The 22,211-nt window shown below is 36.0% G+C and overlaps 1 protein-coding gene across 2 annotated transcripts in view; it reads right to left on the bottom strand.

Moving 5' to 3' along the window:
- The window catches only part of ADAMTS20 (ADAM metallopeptidase with thrombospondin type 1 motif 20), a 190,033-nt gene that overhangs the window by 89,044 nt on the left and 78,778 nt on the right, over positions 1-22,211 (bottom strand). For both annotated transcript variants that reach the window (XM_081247912.1, XM_081247911.1), the window contains exons 8-16: positions 20,986-21,091; positions 18,995-19,141; positions 16,548-16,689; positions 14,847-14,951; positions 7,640-7,785; positions 6,260-6,441; positions 6,025-6,161; positions 3,845-3,962; positions 1,187-1,282 (exon numbers count right to left, since the gene is read on the bottom strand). In XM_081247912.1, the coding sequence (XP_081104038.1) occupies positions 1,187-1,282; positions 3,845-3,962; positions 6,025-6,161; positions 6,260-6,441; positions 7,640-7,785; positions 14,847-14,951; positions 16,548-16,689; positions 18,995-19,141; positions 20,986-21,091 (1,179 nt within the window). The remainder of the gene's footprint in view (positions 1-1,186; positions 1,283-3,844; positions 3,963-6,024; positions 6,162-6,259; positions 6,442-7,639; positions 7,786-14,846; positions 14,952-16,547; positions 16,690-18,994; positions 19,142-20,985; positions 21,092-22,211) is intronic.

Below are 22,211 nucleotides of genomic sequence, written 5' to 3'. Positions count from 1 at the left end.
TTGGTGAACATTTCCAATTTTTAAACTTGAGCAGAACCAAATATCTATATTTGGATCCTAAGAGTGACATATTAAATTATCTACAATACGGTAGCATATATCTATGTATATGAAAAAGAAAAAGAATTGCAACTAAATGTAAAAAGTTAAAACATTTACATTTGATTTTCTTTGGGAAATTTTTTGCATTTTTTATAGAGGTGAAATTGACATAACAGAATTAACCATTTTAAACTGAAGAATTTGATAGTACTCAGTACATTCACAATGTTGTATAACCACCGCCTCTACTTAGTTCTAAAACTTTTTCATCATCCCAAAAGGAAAACCTGCATCCATTCAGCAGTTGTTCTCTTTACAATTGACTCTATAATGCCAAATATAATTCTTGAGATAAGTTGTTCATTATATATTCAGGTTCCAAGTTAGAAGAGTTGATTACTTGGGCCAATATTTCACATTTCATTAATGTGAAGCAGGTACTTTCTCATTATCAGCTTTGCATCACCAGTTTGGTGAATTATGAATTAGTCAATATTAAGGTATTTATCAGACACAAAGAAAAGGTTTGTAAAGCATTCTTTTCATCTCTGGGCCTAAGTGAAATTCTTTAAGCCTAAAAGCTAATTTCCAAAAATAAACAACAACTGAAATTTATACTCTAGAATTAGCTTAAGGACAATATACTATATCTATACTCATTAACATCTAAAAATATGAAACCATAGTTCTCTTTCTGCCTTTCTGTAACACAAGAGCTTTGTAAAAGTTGTATTTAAAGACTTTTGCTACATGGTAAAGACATTTAAGAGAATTCTTTAAAACATTTAACACCAAAGAGGTCTATAATTAACTTTAGATAAAGATAGAAGGATAGAGGCTTTTATTCTAAATACACACACAACTTTAACTGAATATAACCTCTGGTTTTCTAAAACACCCTCATGGGAAAAAAAGTTTAATTTACTTTCCAGAATTCAGTTAAGGATTTTTAAGATAGGATATGGTGTGTAGCTCAAAAAGAAATCACGCATAGGGAGTCAGATGACTTAAGCTCAGTGTGAACTGAAACTGAATGTTTGTTCAAGGGGCTCTTCTTGCCTTCCAAGAATTTACAGCACCCACAGACCTCCGTGAAATTGCACAGGAACCACATACTGGCTGCTGTTTAACTAAAAATGTTTACCCAGGTAATTGTCATCTTCTGGTTTTCCAGAATAGCTGTGCTGAAGAATATCAATATTTGTTGCTCCTGGGGGAATCTTTACAACGACATTATAACCTGCAATAGAAGTTTACACATGTTAACTTTCACAAAAAGCAGAACGGCCAGGAGGAGGCTAGTACTGCTGAAAGAAAAATCTGAATAGCATAGCAGACTTAATTTCATTTTATCTTTGAAAGATGATATAGTGCTTATTCTTTTTGAATCAGTGCCTTATATAAATTACTAAGGATTAAGAAAAAGTGGTTGTCTAGAAATACACAGTCTGGGATTCTTAAAGTGCATTTCTTAATTTCTCTTACTTCTAAAATTCTGAATACAGAATAAGAATGAAACTAGTATTTTAGCTCCTGAACTATTTAGTACAGATATTCATTTTAAAATTTGACCAATACTTCCCCCCCTCCTCCGGTACGCGGGCCTCCCACTGCTGTGGCCTCTCTCGTTGCGGAGCACAGGCTCCGGACGCACAGGCCCAGCGGCCATGGCTCACGGGACCAGACGCTCCGCAGCATGTGGGATCCTCCCAGACCGGGGCACGAACCTGTGTCCCCTGCATCGGCAGGCGGACTCCCAACCACTGCGCCACCAGGGAAGCCTTGACCAATACTTTTACATCTTATACTTCCTAATGGGGAAGAAAATTCTAAATACTATTCACAAGTCCAGGAGATATAAAAATAGTCAGTCATTACTATATGTGTACACAGACTCAGTGAACAGCAAAATAATGAAAGTTAAAGAGAAACATTTTTCTTAAGCTTTTAGGTTCTAGTGTAAGAAAGAATCCCTATAGTTACCCCCCAAATTTTACATTATTTTGTAAAGTCTACTAGCAAATTGTCAAGAGAAAAGTAAAAACTTTACTCAAGAGAAATGAAAATATTTCTGTTTTATGAGACCAAATTCAACAACACTGGAACTTCTCAAAAGATGAGGAAACCCTATATCAAATATACATTAAACAAGAAGCAATGTTTTTCCTGCACTAAAACCACTCATGTCACAGTTTTCCAAATAATCTCAGGTTTTAAGTCAACAATTAATTTTGCTCTAGTGATATTATTCTAAGTTTTTCCTTTCCCTTTTTAGGATTTTCCTCTTTTATTTAATACATAAACAAAAGGAGTTAAAATTTTTCATATGTACTGACTTGATAAATATAGAATGAACTTAAGAAAAGGAAGTTTTTAAAGAGCTTATGTTTGACACCTTGATATGAGATTACCTTGCATGTTTTTAGAGCAGCCTTATTTATTTATATCTCTTTAAGATATCACATTTAAACATAAAGTGATAAATGATCTGATGATTCTGTATACACTATATACATATTGGATGTAGGTTATAAGCCTACAAAAATAATTTTGACTCATGATTTTTTCACTATAAAATATCCCTACCAGCTCCACTATTTATGTCTCTGCTATTTTTTCAAGAAAACATTCCTAGGCATTGCAAATGTGACAAAATGAAGGCTACCACCAGGGGGCAGTAATGTGACAATCGCTATTCAGACCCTGCACATGAGTTTAAGATCTTTTTCCATTTGCAAACTGATTAAGTCATAGTACAATTTTGTCAAGGTTAAATATATGATCCTAATTTGGTGCATGTGGTTTTACACAGAAAAAAAAAAAGCTTTTCAGTGAATACAGACCAGACTTTGATAAATGTATGCCATTGATTACAAAAGGGGATCAAATATTTACAGCTCCCGTGAAATAATGAATCATAATAACTAGAAAAATAATGTCAAATTATCTAGTAACTCAGATTCATAAGCACGACCAGAGTATGAAATATACTATGCTTTTCATATAGATAAAAATATAAATTGTGTTTTAAATTATACTGCTTTAATTGAAGCAATTCTTACTAACTTAAACAACTATGTTCAAAAATATGTGAATACAATTTAAAGCTGAACAATAAAGCTGTAATAAAAAATACATTTTTATTTTGCAAGGAAAGTTTAAAAAGGCTGCTTTTTATTACCATAAAAAGAAAAAATGTTTTCTCAGAAAATTTAATGGAAAATGTCTGACATATTGTATTCTCATAATAATTTTGAAGAAAAATGAAACTGTGGCCAAATATCAATTATATCTGTAATCCAGATACTTCCTGAAAAATCAAATGTAACACTAATTCCAGATTAGCATTGAAGTTAATGGTTTCATCCTTTACCTTCAATCAGTTTCAATATATCATCAATATGAAACACAATATATAGGCCAGGTCACGCCCGAAAAAATGTGGTTCAAATGACTAAAAATAATTGAAAGCGAATTTCCTGGAAAAATTGTAAATAAATACAATACAAATTACAGGAAGAACAGTAAAAACATTTCTTAAGCTGGGGGACTATTCACACACCATTTTCAAGCTGCACTGCATTTACTCTAATAAATGCACCTAAAATTTTTTAAGGATCAGATTTGTCTTAAAGCAGGTAAATTCATTAATTCAATGATACATCTGGTATAAGATTTAATTAATCATTATGAACTGAGGTACAGAATAGACAAAACAATAACAAGCCATTACTATTATTCCTTCATTATATACTCCATTATTATACCCAAAGAGAAAATTAGAAAGAACTGCACAGCTCACCATAATGGGCACTGTTGAAGGCTCCTGCCATTGTCCTGCATGAGGAGTTATCCCCACCACACACTCCACATCTGTCTCTCCTGGCCTTGGAGTTTAATACGTGATCACAGCCAGCTTGCTTCAAAATACAATAATTACAATGAACGTCATAAAAAGGACTAATGAAAAGCATGGTGCTTTATAAACAAAGTTCTTTTCAAAAATATGCTTTCAATTAATAGGAGATTCAATACAACAGGGTTTTTTCAGAATACTGATCTTGTTTGTACACCAGTATTTTCACACATCTGTTCACATGGTTGAAAAAGCAGTGTTTTTTAAAGGGTCATCCACATACTTCCTGCATCAAAATCACATGGCGTGGGATTTAAAAAGACAGATTCCCAGATTTTCTGAATTAAAATCCTTGGAGGTAAAAACCTAGGAATCCAGATTGTAACAAACACTGACAGTGATTCCCACATCCGTCATTTGAAAATCACTCTTTAAAGACATGTAATTCAAAAGGGACAAAAAGTAACACATTACAATAACTCCAAAAAGATGTCTTTCATGATTCACTTTTTTCACTCATGACCTTAGAACTCTGGGAATTAAATGAGCATGTTTGAAAGAAACAATTTACTTCTTTAAATACCTAGCATAATAAACAGTGATTATGAAAAAGAATGAATAAATAAATAAAGGTGAAAGTATACATGGTTTGTTCTAGGGCTTTGAAAGAACAAGTGCAGCTCTTCTCCACACAGATGGTGTCCTCTGCATACATTGCAGTAACGTTTAGTTCTTTGGAATATTCCTTTAAATTTAGTGATCAGGAAAGTAAGAAAAATTCATAAGCCTCATGACTTTTTATTCACAAGGCAAATATTTCCAAAATGAAAATTTCATCTAGATATTTTCTGAAAGTAACATGCATCTTTATGCTCAGATACTTGTCATATTTTTTCATGGTATCTTACTTTCTGCTGTTAGTTTAAATAAAACAAGTTTTTAAGGCCACCAATTACCCTTTTTCTAGTATTTAATCTATTCCCAAAGTGTAATTTAAGTTTCTCTGAACATCTCATTAGCCCTTTGGGTGTAAGGCCTTTCTCACCTAGGTAACTGGTAATAGATGTTTGGTTATAGGGAGAAGAAATTGGTCCTATTAGGTTCCACTTAATGAAAGGAATGAGTTCACAAGATGACATTTGTATTCTTTAGACAGCATTCACTATCCTAGTTCTCAAACTCACCATCCATTTTTAAGAACATCATCTGCAATTTGCATGCTTTGATTCAGGGGCTCATCTGTTCTCACCTAGAATACTGCTAAATGGCCTATCTAACTCCAATTTCCTAAAAACCCAGTACATCCTGAAGATTCTGACATACAAATCGAATCACATCTCTTGCTTAACTCTAAATCCTTGTATTTCCAAGGACTTCAGGAAAAAATTTCATATAACAACCATCAGCTGGTAGCTACCTCCAACCCTGGCCCCTTACTTCTTCACCTTTCTAAACCTACTTACCCTGATAATTAGCTCCAGACTCACCCTCCAAGAGCATTCCCCAAATCCTTTACCCACTTCCCCACAGAACAAGACACTCCTCCTACATCGTCCCCATGCCACCTTGCAGATGAGCCCATAGCACTGCATTCTAATTGTATGTGTGCCTATCTCCCCCACAAATCTGTGTCCACATTGGAGGTAGGTGCTCTGTTCCATTCTTTCATCTTGGTGACTAGAACGGTATGTGACATCTAGCAGGTATTCGGTAAAAGTTTGCTGAATGTATGTAAGAAGTAAGAGAATGGAGAGAGGGAGGGAGGATATCACTGCTTCTAACACTGAGGGGAAAAATGTCACCACAGAAGGGTCACGTTCGAAGTAGCAAAAGGACTCTACAACCCTTGGGTCCTAATACGTTCTATCTTTTTAGGAAGCTGACCTCATCTTTCATCTTGATTTTAAGTGCCATAGGCAAAACAAAATCAGCAAACTCATCTTACTGCTTCATGAGTCACTCCTAATGACGGAGAATGGCCTAGTAATAGGCAGCCCAGTAGCAACCAAGGATGCTGCACTGAATTCGCAAGAACGTATCTGAAGTCATAGAAGCAATATTTGGTTAGAGTTATAGAAGGAAAATAGTACTCTGACAGTCATTTTAAATGTAGTAAGTTTACTTACCCGACACAGACCTTGAACACAGATGTCATTTGTTTCAGTTCCACAAGGAGTACCATCAGCAACCCTGTCCTTCAACTGGTAGAAGTTAGTGGTTCCAGCTACCCGACAATACAGTTTACAACGATCTTTCATGGCAACTGTAAGAAAAAGTCAAATTCTGGGTGTGCGATAACACAGCTATGTGTTCCTATGTCTCAAAAATTTTTACATTAAAAAAAAAATTCTAATTACTTACTCCCACTATACTTTGGAAGCCACCTCACATTAGGGGACAGACCATGGATGTTGAAATGTTTACCATCAAAATCAGAGCACTGCTTCTCACGAAAGTCCTGCTTGCCTTTTGGACATGAATCAGTGTTACATGATCGAAATTTCATCCTGCGTCCCACACAGTACTTTCCTCCGTTTCTTGGCCTAGTCAAATTCATTACATTGTAAAGCACATCAGTACAAGATTATTTCTGCCATTTACTTCTAAAACTCTTCCATTCCTTTCCAGAATCTGGAAAACCACTGATGTCCCACTCACACTTTTCATTTTTAACAGAAGTATGTAATATGGTTGTGAAGCAATTCTGTGGTTAATGAACTGTAGAAAATACATTTTAACATGGACACTGTGGTCTGGAGGGCAGAAATGATGTCTTATTCACGACTAGATTAACTAACAAGGAGCTAACTAATGATGGGGTTTTGTTTTAAAACCTCAAAAAAGGGTTTCTTCATTTTGGAGGTGGGGGGACACATAGAGTGAGCCAAAGGTGATCAGAAAGGAAGATGATAACATGTTAAATTTTAAAAGAAGTATGTATGCCTCTTTGTCGTGTATATCCTACTTATCACTCAGTTCAAAGAGTTTCATGGTATCAATCTACAGCCATCTATCTCTATATCAACTTATGCTGGAACCTAAAAACTCTTTTGTCAGTGTTTTTCTTTTAATATGAAGACTTTCAGCATAATTTAGCTTTTCAAAAATTCAAATAAACTAAGTCGGATTTTATTCAAAGTATGTCACATTTCTGCATTAAAAAGTCTTCATATATATAACATATAACAACAGAAACATTATTTTTAAATTTTTATGGAATCCCTAAGTTCTTTTAAATAGTTTGGTGAGCAGGACCTATGCCTCAGTTCTTATTCAAACTAAAGACACTGAAGCATCTATAACATGAAAAGAAGAGAGAAAATATGACATGACATATTATACCAAACAGTAAAAATATGGTAACAAAACTACATATTTTATCCAGGAAAGCCAAAACATAGTCAAAAGGGGCCAGGATCTTTCAATAGAAGCACAGTAAAAGTAAAACTGCCATTATATTACCATCATTATTGACAACTATTTCTCAAATTTACACCAAATCAAAAAAGAAAGAAAATGGCTTGGTCTTGATTCAAATTCTCAAGACTATTTTAATTTACTTTTTTGTTTAAGGTCTGAATCTACCAAGATATAAAGTAACATGGCTTAAAGTACTCCAGAAGTTTTCTGAATCTCAGAAACTTACAGACTGACCTCCAGTTTTAGAAGTGAATGAAATTGATGTTTACTTTCTGGTGCCTTGAGATAATCTTAATTTACAGTGACATAAAAAAGACATACTCGGGCCGATTACAGAGCCTGGTTGTGCTTTTGATTCCACCTCCACATGTTCTTGAACAAGAACTGTAAGGTCCCCACGGTCCCCAATCGCCATCTACAGGACGTGTGTCCATTTCTTTGTTTACACATAGCCCATGGTGGCAATGCTATAAAAATAAAACAAAAAGAAATGATTCATGCATTATCTAATTAGGACATTGTAGTAATAATAACTATAGCACAAAGATCAGTAGAAAAAAGGCATACAATTTTAAGCAAAATGTTATCAATTCAGAAATGAGATTACATGTGACACCACTTTGTGAATATTTCCTGAGTATCTACTGAGTGACTGTAAAAAGATTGACAGAATGCAAAAATGAATAGGAAATTTACCTTGCCTATGAGATCTAGAGTCTCATTGGAGAGGGAAGAACTACACATATAGGGAAAACTCAAACAGTATAATGAAAAAGATTTTTGAAAAATAAGCAAACAAATATTTGTTAATATGGTATTTGTCCATTCTTCTATTTTTTATGCAAAGATATCTATCACTCTCCCATGCCTTAAGCTAACTTTCTGCTCTATCTCATTCAAAGTCTCAAAGATCACTTCGTTCCTTGCTTTCATTAAGAAAGTAGAAATATACAAAAGAATCTGCCCAAAATCTCCCACCAGCCCTTCTACCCACCCAAAAGCATCTGTACCCAGTACTCAACCTTCCTGCCAATTAGTATACATGAAAAATCCAAAGTCAATCCCTCCACTGTGCACCTTATCTCATCTCTTCTCGGTACTCCAAACACCACTCCAGCAATTCTCCCATCTCTCCTACATCATCACTGCTCCAGTCACTACTAAATGAAAGCTAATCAAAACATGGTCCATGCACGGATGCCAGTCTTTGAACTAGTCACTGGCAGTAGGGAGAAGAGGTATACAGAAGTTGAGAGTAAAGTTAATAATTTTAAAATTAGCTTATATTTGTTCTATTTTTAACTGTGATAAAATATACATAAAAAAATTTACTCTCAACCATTTTCAAGTGTACAGTTCAGTGGGATAAAGAACATGCACATTGTTGCGCAACCATCACCATCTATAAACAGAACTCTTCTCCAAACTGAAACTCTGGACCCATTAAAAAGTAACTACCCATCCTCCCCTCTTCCCAGTCCCTGGCAACCACCATTCTACTCTGTTTCTATGAATGGGACTGCTCTGTATATCTCACATAATTGAAATCACACAGTATTTGTCTTTCTAGGATGGGCTTATTTCACTTAGCATAATGTCCTCAAGGTTAATCCATGTTGTAGCATGTGTCAGAACTTCCTTCCTTTGAAGACTGAATAATACTGCATTGTAGGTATATATCACATTTTCGTTATCCATTCATCTGCTGATGGACACTTGTGTTGCTCCCATCTCTTGGCTATTGTGAAGAATGCAACTCTGAATACGGGTGTGTGAATATCTCTCAGAGACCGTGTTTTCAATTCTTTTGGATATATACCCAGAAGTGTTTGTGTTGGGTCATCTATTTCTATTTTTAATCTTTTTGAAGAACCACAATTTTGTTCCCCACAGAGAAAAACTGGCTTACACTTTGAATGTCTTTTTTCATTCATTTTTATCATTTTTGTGCAAGAGTATGTTTATAAATGACCAGAACTGTTTAAAAGAGAAGACTGGTCCTTTATGAGAGATAGTTTGAGAAGCACTCCACTCATGCTCTTTAACTTCCAAACATACTCTTGTTTCTCCCACTTTAACAATAACGAACTTTTCTTAGATCTCGTTTTCTTCACCAGTTATTGACCTGTTTTTCCTTGAAAGAGTTGTCTACGTTTGTTGTCTAACTCTCTCTATTCTCTCTCATCATTCCACCATCCATGAACGTGCTCATGTGAACATCACCAATGGCCTCCAGGACACCATGATGAACGACCAGTTCTCAGTCTCTGCCTTCATTGATTTATGTGACACAGTATGTGACAGAGGTGATCATTCTTCTTCTTTGAAACATTTTTTCTTCTCTTGGTTTCCAGGGCTTGGCACACTCTTGGTTTTCTTTTCTCTTTAATGATTTCTCTTTTGCAGTTTCTTTTGCTATTTCTTCTTCTTTTTGACCTCTTAATATCCCCAGACTCAGATTGTAGTCCTTTATTCTTCTTTATCGACAGTCATTCTCAGTCCAGATCTCTCTCCAGAACTCCAGACTCTATAGACAGCTGCTTCCTCATCTTCATTTGAATGTCTAATAGCCACTTCAACTATAGCGCACCAACACTGAACTCTTGCCTTGGCCCCTCAAAATCTGCTGAATTAGCTCAGTTGATCAGCTAAAAACCTAGTCATCGTACCTCTTCTTCCTCTAACATTCCATATCTAACACATTAGCAAATGCTCTAGTTCCTTCAAAACCATACACAAAGTTGACTTTTAATCATCACCTGGTTTGAGCCACCAGCATCTCTCATCTCCATTATTTCAACAGCTCCCTGAGTACATCTCCTCCGTTTCTACTCTTGGCCCTTACAGTTTAGCCTCAACAGTTGTCAGAATGGTCATAATCCTTTTTTAACTTAGTTTAAAAATTAAGTCAAATTAGGTGACTCCTCTGCTCAAATTCTTCAATTATTTCACTTTGAGTAATACAACATTCTCACAATGGCCTGCAAGTTCTTCCAGTAACTTCCCATACATCTCTCTCTCTCTCTCTCTCTCTCTCTCTCTCTCTCTCTCTCTTCACTCCACTCCAGCCAAAATGTCTTCCTTTCTCTTCCTTGAATACTCCAGCAGTACTCCAGAGTTTGGCCATTCCCTTTTCCTGGAGCTCACTCCCCTGGGATGTCCTCAAAGCTAACTCCCACATTTCCTTTAAAACAGCTCATTAGGCAACTTCCCATAAGATCGACCTTGACCACCATAGTTTAAAATGCAATCTGCCCTCTCCTACCATACAACTTCAATCTTTTTTCTGCTCTATTTCTCTCATTCATGGTACTATTATATTGTTCATAATACTCCAGTCTTCATTAGAATACAAGCTCCAGGGGGGACAAGGATCTTTTCTCTTTTGTTCACTGATGTATCCTGAGTGCCTAGAATAGTATCTGGCATGTTTTTAGGTCCTTGATACATTTTTGTTGAATGAATTAATCCTATAACCAAGATTATTAGCAGAAAAAAATGCTTTGTGCCCTCCATTGGAACAAATCATTCAATATGAGAAAACCATTATAAAAGTGAACAAAAGCAAACTCTCAGAATAGAATATACTATGTGCATATAAATTTTGTGGGCATCTTCCAGAAACATTTAAAGATTCCTTGCTTGTTCCTTATTTATTTATGTATTTCTAAGAGATCAAAGCATGAAAAAGAATGTTATACTATTCACCATGTAGTAAACTTAACTCATCATCAGATGGGTTCAGCATGTCTTCATGCAAATAGATTCACTACCAAAAGCATTTAAAAGACATCTCACACATAAGATAGTCACAAGATAAAGGAACTAGAGAAGAGTGTTAAGGCCAAATTATAGGATATTTGTTTAAATTTTCCTTTAATAACAGGTCCATTTAATACTGAAAATGGCTAATGCATAGGGGCTCACTGTTTTTAATAGATTTTTTTAAAAAGGGAATTTATACCTATCATGATCCACATTTTATCCCAAATGCCACCTCTACCTTTAATCTACATGGGCTTTATAGTAGGTTTCAGTATCTCATCATATTTACCTGAATTCCAGCAAACCCATGCCCTCCATACCATATCACCGGGGGAATATTTAAGTGGCTAATAAGAAAATGAAAAGATGCTCAAAATTGATAATAATCAGGATAAGGCAAGTTAAAATCACAATGAAATTCTATTTTGCACCCATCTAGCATGGCTAAAATTTTGTTAAGGCTAACACTACCAAAAGTTGGCAAGGAATGCAAAGCGACTCAAACTTTCATATTTACATTGCTTGGTAAGTCTAAAATGGTTCACATATTTCGGAAAATTGTTTGGTGCTTTCTTATGAAGTTAAACACACACCTACCCTATGACCCGGAAATTCTACTCTAGGTATTTACTCAAGAGAAATGCAAACATATGTCCACAAGAAGACTTATACAAGGATGCTCACAGCAGCTTTATTCATAAAAGCCAAAAACTGTTAATGACCCAAATATCCATCAACAGGAAAATGGTAAACAAATTATGGTGCAGCTGAATTACACTGCAACATAAAGGAATGAAGTACTGATGCACACAACAATTTGAATGAAACTCCAAAACATTATGTCGAGAAAAAGCAGTTTGACCCACTCGCTCCTTGCCAAGACAGATTATACTGTATAGTTTCATTTACTTAAAATCAATAACACACAGGAGATGGGGCAAAGATGGTAGACCCTGAGCTCACCTCCTCCCATGGGCACACAAAAAATTGCAACTATTTACAGAGCAACTATCAATGAGAATGACATGAAGACGAGCAGAAAAGATCTATAACTACAGATATAAAGAAGGAACCACAACGAGATGGGTAGGAGAGAACATAGTATAGTTAAGACCCACACCCCTGGGTAGGCAACCCACAATCGAGAGGATAATTACAATTGCAGAGGTTCTCCCCAAGCACCCAGAGGTTCAAAACCCACATCAGCCTCCTTGGACTGGGAGTCCTACACTGGGCAGACGAGCCCCACAATGTCTGGCTTTGAAGGCCAGCAAGGCTTACTTGCAGGAGAGCCAGAGGGCTGTAGGAAACAGAGACTCCACTCTTAAAAAGGCACACAAAAAAATCTCGTATGCTCCAAGACCCAGAGAAGAAGCAGGAATTTGAAAGAAGCCTGGGTCAGACCCACTTGCTGGTCTTGGAGAGCCTCCCAGAGAGGGAGAAAGCAACTGGGACTCACCCTGGAAACACAGACTCTGACAGAAGACATTTCAGGTAGCTCATCCTACCACAAGGACACTGGTACTGGCAAGCACCATTTTTAATCCTCCTGCTAGCTTATTAGCATCAGGACCTGGCCCCACTCACCAGCCTGCTGGCACCAGTCCTGGAATGCCCAGCCCCTAGATCCCCAGAGACTTGCAGCCAGCCATCAGACACAGCTCCACCCACCAGGGGGCAGGAATCAGCCCTGGTACCACCTGGGCCCTGGCCCCTCCACCTGCTGGCCTACATGGACTCTGGGACGAATAGGGACCTGCAGCCGTGGTCCTGGACCAGATTCAGCACACCAGTGGACCAGCACTAGCCCTGGGACTTCCTGAGCCTTAGCCCACCTACCAGCAAACTCACCAGCTCTAGGAACCCCAGGCCCCACAGTTAGAGACCCCAGAACCCCGCTCCACCTACCATGGGCCACCACTAGCCCTGGGACCAGATTCATCCACTAATGGGCAGGTACCAGTGCCTGGACTCCCTGGACCCCACGGACACCATCGCTGGGAAGCACCATGGTTTCACAGCCAGCTGTCCTGGGATCCAGCCCCACCCACTAGTGAGCTAGCACCAGGACCCAGCCATACCCACAAGTGGCCAGCAGCCTCCACACAAGGCAGAACCTGGCAACCAACAAGACCAAGATGACTGAAATCATATCAAGCATCTTTTCTGACCACAATCCTATGAGACCTGAAATCAACTAGAAGAAAAATATTGTAAAAGACACAAACATGTGGAGGCTAAACAACCTGCTACAAAACAACCAATGGGTCACTGAAGAAATAAAAAATACCTAGAGACAAATGAAAATAAAAACACAACAATCCAAAATCTATGGAACGTAGCAAATGCAGTTCTAAGGGGAATGTTTGTAGTGACAAAAGCCTACCTCAGGAAACAAGAAAAATCTCAAGTAAACAACTTAACCTTATACCTAAAGGAACTAGGGTAAAAAGAACAAACAAAACTCAATGTTAGTAGAAGGAACGAAATCATAAAGGCCAGAGAAGAAATTAATAAAATAGTTACCAAAAAATAATAGAAAAGATCAATGAAACTAAGAGCTGGTTCTTTGAAAAGATAAACAAAATTGATTTATTCAAACCCATCAAGAAAAAAAAGGGAAAGGGCTAAAATCAATAAAATCAGAAATGAAATAGGAGAAGTTACAACTGACACCACAGAAACACAAGGGATCCTAAGAAATTACTATAAATGATTATATGCCAATAAAATGGACAACCTAGAAGAAATGGACAAATCCCTAGAAATATACAATCTCTCAAGACTAAATCCCAGGAAGAAAAAGAAAATATAAAAACACCAGTTCATGAAGTTCACTAGTAATGAAATTGAATCAGTAATTTAAAAACTCCCAACTAATGAAAGTCGAGGGCCAGAGGGCTTCACAAGTGAATTCTACCAAACATTTAGAGAAGAGTTAACACTTATTCTTCTCACACTATTCCAAAAAATTACAGAGGAAGGAATGCTTCTGAATTCATTCTACAAGGCCAGCATCACACTGATACCAAAACCAGACAAAGATATCACAAAAAAGAAAATTACAGACCAGTATCACTGATGAACATAGGTGCAAAAATCTTCAACAAAATATTAGCAAACTGAATTCAACAATACATTAAGAGGATCATACACCTTGATCAAGTGGGATTTATCCCAAGGATTCAATCGTTCAATATCTGCAAATCAATCAATGTAATATACCATATTTCATTATTTTGGTGAAACCTATCACTTGACATCATGTTGGCAGATTTAGATAAGTTCATGACTGATGCTAGAATGGCAAAAATGTAGTATGGTAGGCAGTTTATCTTGCAGTACAATGTATTTTAAACATTAACACCAATAAAGATCTGAATAAGCCACTTAAAACTTTCAATTATACTTATCTGAATTTTTAGGATAAAATGTATACAATGGTAACATCCTTGAATTTGGGGGATTTGCTGTAATATCTATGGTTAGACTCATTTTTAATAACAAGACTATAATATGCTTAGATAACTAAATATCCATGTTATTATGTAACTATAATATCCATCTGCTAGATCTTGAAAAAAGAGATAAAATTAAAATTTTAATTCACTTGACAACATACTACATCAAACAAATATGGCAAAAACATTAATTCAACTAGCAGAACAAAAGTTGACAGCGAAAAGGAAGAATGCTGAAACGCAGAGCAATCGCATCCTTGGATAATCTCTTGATACAAGACTCACCCTTCGAGAAAACCTACCATCCCAGGACCACAGTTTGTTCCATCTGCCAGTGGCATGTGTTGAGTGCGACAGCCCTTGTGAACTCCTTCTGCACTCGTGCACCAGAGACGCCTGCATTGTTTCTGCAGAGTAAGAAAAGGCAGGCAAGCAAGAGTGAAAATAACACTGTAAGCATGGAATCAATTCAGTATCATTCATTGGTTTATAAGCTGATCCTAGGCACTTCCTGGTTTCATGGTCAGAGCGGGAAATAATCAGTAAAAAAATCTTTGCTATATCAGTCCTAGTCATCGATTTTCCTCTAAACACATAAAATGGCAACATTTCATTTTTAAAAACTTCTGGATTATCATCAAACACTGAACAATGGAAGAGATGTCTTGGAGTAGAAGTATTCAAAATTATGTGAGACATTTTTCACTCTTTGCAAGACATTTTTCTAAAGGACTTTTTGTTGTTAAATGTTATTCACAAGGAGTTTCCAAAAGTCCCTTTTGATCCAACAGTGGAATGTATGAATAATGTGCATAGAAATATTGTATAATGTTTACTGGTTTCCTATTTTGTGGATATAATGCATACTTTCAACTTTTGAACAAAGAGTTCTGAAGTTTTCACAAGATATGAAAATTCACAGAGGCTCACAGGAGTTATACCCAAGATAATCCCTTTCTGTTTCTGAATTTAAATTCAAAGTTCATTCAGTACCTAAGTCAGGTAGGAAAGAAATTTATCTTTTATAACAAAAAATTAAGGTAAATCTTTCCCCCTCCAAAGTAGATGTTTAAAAGCTTATAAAATTTGTGATTATAAATTTAAGGTTTTAGGAATAATATTCACTGTGCGGAACATGCTTTGTATGTCCCTGTGCTCACTGTTAAGTAACTTTCATTCATTCATTTATTCGTACATTCCTTCATTCATTCACACATTCATTTATTCATTCATTCAACATGCAGTAAGCATTTATTTTCTGGTGCCTATTATGTGGCAGACCCTGAACTGTACTCTGGGGATATTTAAATGAATAAATAAGGCTGGATTCCTGGTCCAATGATCCTCACAATCTAGTAGTATAGTAAGCAATTTGGCAAAGTTTTATACAGGAATGAAGAAAATGGAATGAGTATTCTGCTTGGAAAAGTAAGGTATGGATTCACCAAAGTAGCGACGTTTATTCAAACTAAATCCTAAATTTAATTTACCCTCAAAATAAGGTAAAATCTTGGTTATAGATTCAGTAAAAATGTTAACTCAGCTATTTCGGTGGAAATTTAAAGCATCTAACCTGTGAAAAATCCTCAAAATAAATTATAGAGTAATGGTTTAATGAAAACTAAACAACAAGACCCAAATTTCATTCCTTTGGATTCAAATCTGTTTAAATTAAAATGTAGTCTCTGAGATTCCTGGGGCCTTTAATACAATTCATTATCAAAACACTTATATTTTCTTCTCCCACCCACAAAACAACATCATTTGAAAATAACTATTTGAATGCTTTTAATTTTCAGTAACCTCTCTGTGACTCTTGTTTTCTGACTGGGGATACTTTTTTAAACCTTTTTCCTGACAAACACTAAATTTTTCTAATACTTAAAAATTTTTAAGATATATTCAGCACACTGTCTATCCAAGAGAATAAATGTACATTTCAAAATGTAGTCAAACTACAACTTTATGGTAGTTTTCAAACAAAAGGACATAATTTTTCTTACCAAATAGGGACACACTTGTGATCCAGGACCAAACATAAGTTCACATTGCTTGTTTACGTCATACACTGATCCAGGAAGTTGTGAAGACAGATCGTATATTCTTCCATTTGGTTTGTCAAGGAGGCATTCTCCATGACCAGTACTGTAACAATGACAGAAAACAAAGTACTGTGAATACATATGGATGCATTTCAGTATAATATTCTTTATCACATTTTCTATAGCTCTGCACTTTCAAAGAGACTATCAGTATTTTTTCATAATTTAAAAACCAACTCACATGAAAGTCAGTATGAACACCTCAGTTTATAAAGGACATTTTATGTGTTTGTTCTCATTTGATCCCCACAACTGCCTTAAAGGTAAACATTTTAAAAAAAGAATAACAATTAAACAAAAATTCATCACAATATCATGTTTGAAACATACATTCCTATTTTTATCACACTACACTTTTTGTCTGTTTTGCTATCCAATAGCAATGCCCTATATCTAATGTCCAAATTGTCAAAATGTAAAAAGTAAAGTTTTCAGATCATCTGAGAAAGTACATTGATAGCTCTAAGTGACAACAAAACAAAGGAATTTCCAAAAGTGTTATGTGGTCTCCATCTCAAAGGGGTTTTTTAGGAAAAGAATGTAAATCAGAGTCAATAATGTCAGCTTTGGGAGTTTGCATTTGGGTCTCATCACTTCCCAGAATGCATGGTATGAACAAGTTATTTAGTCTCCCTGAGCCTAAGTCTCCTCATCTGTAAATTGAGAGTGGTAGTGTCTACCTTGCAAATTGCTATTAAAGTATATGATATAACATCTTTAAGGAGTTAGAAAAGTGGTAGATAGTGGTGAAAATGTGTATTTGCTATTCCTAGTTTGTCACACGATAGATAGTCTGCAGAAAACTTTGTGAAAATGTTCAGCCATTCTAACTGGGTTAAAAGCAGCAATTTATTCAACTGAAATAATTAGAAGAAATATATTGGGGGGGGGGGGTTTTATGGCTAGAGGGCATATTAAATTTTGTCCCAATAATGAACATGTAATTTTTAAAATACCCATTGGCTAGAATCATATTACCCCCTTCCAAAAATAATCACACCCACTGGGTTTTTTTGTTTGTTTGTTTTTGTTTTTGTTTTTAAAGTGGTACGCAGGCCTCTCACGTTGCGGAGCACAGGCTCCAGACGCGCAAGCTCAGCGGCCATGGCTCATGGGCCCAGCTGCTCTGCGGCATGTGGGATCTTCCCGGACCGGGGCACGAACCCGCTTCCCCTGCATTAGCAGGCAGACTCTCAACCACTGCGCCACCAGGGAAGCCCCCCACTGGTATTTTTAATCAATACCTCAGTCAGCAATTGAACAAAGCTATATGCAATCACGTATAGATCAGCAACTGTGTATTGTTCTTTCAAATCAAGTTCCCATACAAGGATAAATAATCACTGCTGATTATAATTAAGGGATATATTTATACACATATATTCCAAAACATGGTTTCATTTATTCCTGTAGTTCTCATAAAGGTAGGTAACTAAAACTGCACAAATTGGTGATTAGAATATGTAGTAGAAAAAAATCAAACAGTATTGTGTTTATAAGAGCTTGGCCTTGCCTTTTGAACAAGTTTCAGTAAGTAGGATAGAAGCACCATTTGGATAAGAAGTTGGGAAGCAGAGAAACCTGGTAGGAGTTGAAGAGGCAAGGCAAGAACAATCTGGATCTGCCTCCTGTCTTCAGAGCTGGGAAGAGCCTCCAAAGAACAGGTAAACCTAGAGATTCCATATCCCTTCAGAGAACTATTTGTAATATTCATAGTTTGACTTTAGCTATTCTCTGCCCTTCAAGGGCACCTCAAACTTGAGCTAAACTCCTCTTAAACTATTACCTAGTAGCTTCTGAAAAAATTCAAACACACACAAGGAAGCTTTGATTCCCATTAAGTCTTCCCCTAAAAGAAGTTTTTCCCATAACAGAGAGCCCAAATAAAAAAAAAAAAAAACATGGGGGGCTTCCCTGGTGGCGCAGTGGTTGAGAGTCCACCTGCTGATGCAGGGGACACGGGTTTGTGCCCCGGTCCGGGAATATCCCACATGCTGCAGAGCGGCTGGGCCCGTGAGCCATGGCCGCTGAGCCTGCGCGTCCGGAGCCTGTGCTCCACAACGGGAGAGGCCACAACAGTGAGAGGCCCATGTACCAAAAAAAACGAAAAAAAAAAAAAAACATGACAGCTAGATCTGAACTGACCCCCCGCACACCAAAAATATTAGTTAAGAATGAAATATAAAATTCTTCTCTTGTTTTTAAACATCCATTTGTACAGTGAAAGTAAGCTTAAACAATACAAAACTCAACAGAGATTGAACCACTCTAAAAGAACATACAAGTTTCAAATTTCATAATCTAATAAAAGTTCAATTATTTAACTAAAGTAACACAAAATCACTTACTCTAGGAATTCAGTGATATATTTCTGACTACATTTTGACCAGGTCCAAGGACTTGTGTGGTAATTTAAAGTTGGAGCCATTACATGATACTGATGTTTAATTCCAGTTTCCTTACATTTAAAACTATCATCGTGTGGAACATTAAATCTAAAAATAAAAATAAACACTTAAAAAAGAACATTAAAATATGTATACAACATTAGAAACAGATCTCTTATATTTAAAGTATAATCTAAAATGCAGATAAATCTGATTACATCAGGATTTGTACTCTTGATTTCTCCATAAAGTATTGTAATGCTAGGGTTACCTTCATGTTTAGAAGCACATGATGTCTAAGAAACAGTAGATTATAACTTTGATCAGTAGCACAGTCTGTTGATTTGGTATTTGAATTTAAACAATCAAAATATTTGGATTCTGGCTCACTTCATCACAATATAGGCTTAGCATTAACATAAAAATAACTGTAGTTTCCAACACACATACCCTAGGAGATGTGTGTGGAAAGATCAGGTGAAGGCTCTACCACACTAAATTCCAGACCATTGACTATCGCTAGAGTATCAAAACAAAAAAACACAAAAAAACACACTTCTTTAATTTTGTATCACTCTATATTTTCCGTCTATTTCATATGAAACAGCCTAAGTGCTCTTTCTGGTTTATAATCAATAGTGATGATTTGATTGAACTGGAATAATAAAAATATTCCTAAAGGGCAACCAAATCTTCACAACAAGAGCAATGATATTAAATGATTAGCTGGTCAGCAACAAATCCTACACATTCTTTTGAGGACCCCAGTAAAAACTGACATTCAGAAGAAACCACTTGATTCAGATCCTTGCCTGTCGAAATTTGTACATAAATCAGTATTTTAATTAAACTACTTACCTATATTCTAAAGACACCTAAAGAGTTTCTCAGGAAGAAAATAAATGTCTGAGATGGTACCCTCTGCAAGAACACTCTTCTCCTAGTTAGCACCAGTAGTAACCAGAAATCAGTGCTTTCCAGATGTTGCAATGCATGATGTACCTCAGGCAGGTTCCTGATCTGCCCCCACTTCAACAAACAATATAAAAATCTGAGTGTGCATCTTGTGGATGGTCATGAGATATAACCATGCTAAAGGGAACTGAAGAGGCACTAGTTTAATAAAAATGATCTCCACTTGAAATTATTCCAGCTGAATACTCTAATGACATTAAGCCATGACCAGGAAAAGAAAATGTAGTCAAGAGAGGCAACTCTAGCCTCAATTCCTTATTAGCAGATAACCAAGAAATCAAAGGAGTACTGGGGGTACATTTGGGATCATTTTTCAGGGGATGAGTTTCAGAGGGGTTTCTGATTTTCTCTGGGAGCCCCAAGAGTATCATGGGAAATCACAGCCTCCACATTCTTGGAGCATAAAACCCCAGTAGAATTTTTAATAATGCAGGAACAGATAGGAGAATCTCAAATTAAAACAAAAAACAAAAAACAAAAAACAAAAAACTATGGAACTGGGAGGAAATTTTTTAAAAAATCTTTTAGTAATTAAGAAATTCCCACAGGCCACATCTTCTGCTGGGGCTCTGAGCTATAAAAGCAAGAAAAGAATTGGTACTACAAATCTTTTGGGGAGTTCCCCAGAACCAGGGGCCCCTGCAGGCCCTCCCATAAGATGGTAGAGCACAGTACCTGGTCATGTATAGGATAACAAGGGATAGAGGCCAGAAGTGCTTGTCATGTAATCCAATACAGTAAATGAAATAAAAGAATTCCCAAGCTCTAGTTCTTTGCTTAGTCTGTTGATCTGTGCAGCCTGTCTGACCTAACATAGATCACAAAAGAGCCAGAGTTAGAATTTCAGGGGTGAAAATTACACTACTAATACTTTATAAAGATATAAAGGTGCTAATTACTCAATTGAAGATGGAATTTTAGACATTTGTGCAATGGTATATAGAAGGCACATTACTGAGGTGACAGAAGGTACTTACACATGCCCAAGCTCGTGGGCTATGGTAAAGGCAGCACTGAGTCCATTTTCTTCACTAATAGAGCAGCTCCGTAAAGGATCACACAGGGTACCTAATTCTGCTAAACCTGAAAAATTTCACATTTGTGTTTCAACAAAATGGGAAATACCAGAATCGTAAAGAAAGCATTAAAGCATTTATCATTGGCATTACTACTTAGAAATGAATGCAGTTGACTGTTAATATTGCATGAACGTTTTGTAAGGTGAAGAAAAAAGAACAGAATGATTTGTCTGTAGTTGAAATCTTTTTAGCAAATTCTTGGATTATTTTACTGAAGAAAATAATCCAAAATAAGGGATAGGCAAACAATTTTTTAAAAAACAAAAAAATGAAAAGAACATTTACTACAGGAAGAATGAAGTTTTAGGCCACGTTAGTGTGCATAATAGGAAAGGTAATAAATGTTTAAATTGGTAATAGCACTAATAAAGAAAATAGCACAGAACAATATAAATTATAAATTTTCTTTTATTTTTTAAAGTTTTGAAGCAGCATACAATTATTAAATTACCATATGATAATTAAATGAGTAAAAATATGTTAAATGCTTAGAATAGTGCCTGAATTTAATATGTGTTAAATAAAACATGATAATGATATAACCACTGGAAGCACTTGATTTTGTAACCGCTTCAGCAATGGGAAATGTATCACATATCAAGATCTAGTCACTCATTTAAATAACAACGTGCAACTCTGCAACTCGAATTGCTGCTGAAAGAAGAAGACAGCATGAACTGGTTGGACACCAAAGACAGCAATAGTTACAATTGATATAGTCTTTTATTCTAGAAAAAGAAATTCAAAATAAATGTTCATTATAATAGTCCTACTCCATCATCAACCAAGTTAGCATTTCATTTTACTGTTCAACATAATACAATGGTTTTTGCTATTGCTAGCCTTCAATATTTGCCTGCAAATTTATCTGCTCTCCTACAATGATTCCTTTCATTTAAAAAGATGACCATATATAAAATAACCAGTTTCTTACTGTAAAGTTCTGCATTTAGAATTTTTTTTAATATAAAATAAATACTTATATTAGCTACTGTGTGTTAGCTCCCTCTTCCTATGTATTCTTTTAGTCATAAATGTCAGAATAAACTGAACACATTTCTTTCATGAATATGTTGGTGTTCCCTTGCCTTCATTAGTATTTTCAATTTGCCTAGTGGCTCAAT

The sequence above is a fragment of the Mesoplodon bidens genome (genome assembly GCF_964165515.1).
Source record: "Mesoplodon bidens genome assembly, chromosome: 11".
NCBI classification, from domain to species: Eukaryota; Metazoa; Chordata; class Mammalia; order Artiodactyla; family Ziphiidae; genus Mesoplodon; species Mesoplodon bidens.
This window is presented reverse-complemented; position numbering and strand designations above follow the sequence as displayed.